At 37.8% G+C, this 1,008-nt stretch overlaps 1 protein-coding gene across 1 annotated transcript in view; it reads left to right on the top strand.

Annotated features, from left to right (window-relative positions):
- Window positions 1-338: 338 nt before the first annotated feature.
- CBG23884 overlaps window positions 339-1,008 on the top strand; it is a gene marked incomplete at both ends in the record, with an annotated part of 2,692 nt that continues 2,022 nt past the window's right edge. The window contains 2 exons of the mRNA XM_002647924.1: window positions 339-419; window positions 488-608. Of these exons, the coding sequence (XP_002647970.1) occupies window positions 339-419; window positions 488-608 (202 nt within the window). The remainder of the gene's footprint in view (window positions 420-487; window positions 609-1,008) is intronic.

Below are 1,008 nucleotides of genomic sequence, written 5' to 3'. Positions count from 1 at the left end.
CCAAACTATGGCTATCAAGAAAACCAACTCGATTCCATGAAGACACTGTCTAAGCAAAGTAAGTGGGATTTCGGGCAGATTGAACGAGTAAGAATACAACAGCCAGCCGGCCGGGTCTATCTGAATAACAGTGGGTTCTCCAAGGAAATTAGGGATCAGAAGTACATTTTTACGTAGATTACGTGGTACATTGTTGGGCTGTGGAAGGGCTATGCCAAAAAGTTGCGCTGCATACCCAAGGATCAGACTTCGGGGACCTAGGCAATGGGAAATTAGTCTAGTAATTCATTTTAGCGCCAGAAAATGTGTTCACGAATCAATAAAAAACGTTAAAAAATATGACACTTCAACCTCTTTTAGCATACCAATTTTTCAGTCCTCGTTTTCAGAGTCTATGCCCATCAATCAGCAATTCTACGGTAAAAAAACAGACATTGAGGTTGGAATTATCCAATGAACGCTGGCGAAAAACAAATTTTGATTTCAGAAAAACCTTATCGCCGAAGAGAGGTGTTTTGGAGACAGTCACCTGAACATAGATGGATCCAGCGATCTCGAAAATGCTAAACAGAATGGAAATCTCTCACAACAAGACATGGTCAATTTCGGTGGAAAATCAATAATATATAATGCTTCAAATAGTTTTTGTAATGCTTCAAATAGTTTTTGTCAGAATGAAAGCTTATTCACCAAGATAAAGTGGTATTCTGATAAAATTATATAGCTTTTAACGAGGATAATCTGTTATTACTGTAATTAGGCGACATTAGGGACAAAAAAGATTATTGAACATAATGAGAGGGGAAAATATTAAAGGGTATGTGTGAAGTGATAAGAATGTGACAGTTATTGAAACTGTTGTCTTCAATTAAAAATGTTGATGATAGTTCAGTAAAAATTGTCATCTGATTCGTATTCTGACAAGATCTCAGCCTCCTGTTGATGTGTAATGGGCCCATTGATGGTTTCAACTTGAGTGGTTGCTTGACGATGACGATCACGTCGACG

Source organism: Caenorhabditis briggsae (genome assembly GCF_000004555.2).
Source record: "Caenorhabditis briggsae complete genome, chrX, whole genome shotgun sequence".
NCBI classification, from domain to species: Eukaryota; Metazoa; Nematoda; class Chromadorea; order Rhabditida; family Rhabditidae; genus Caenorhabditis; species Caenorhabditis briggsae.
Note: the sequence above shows the minus strand (reverse complement) of the source record. Positions and strands in the feature narration are given on the sequence as shown.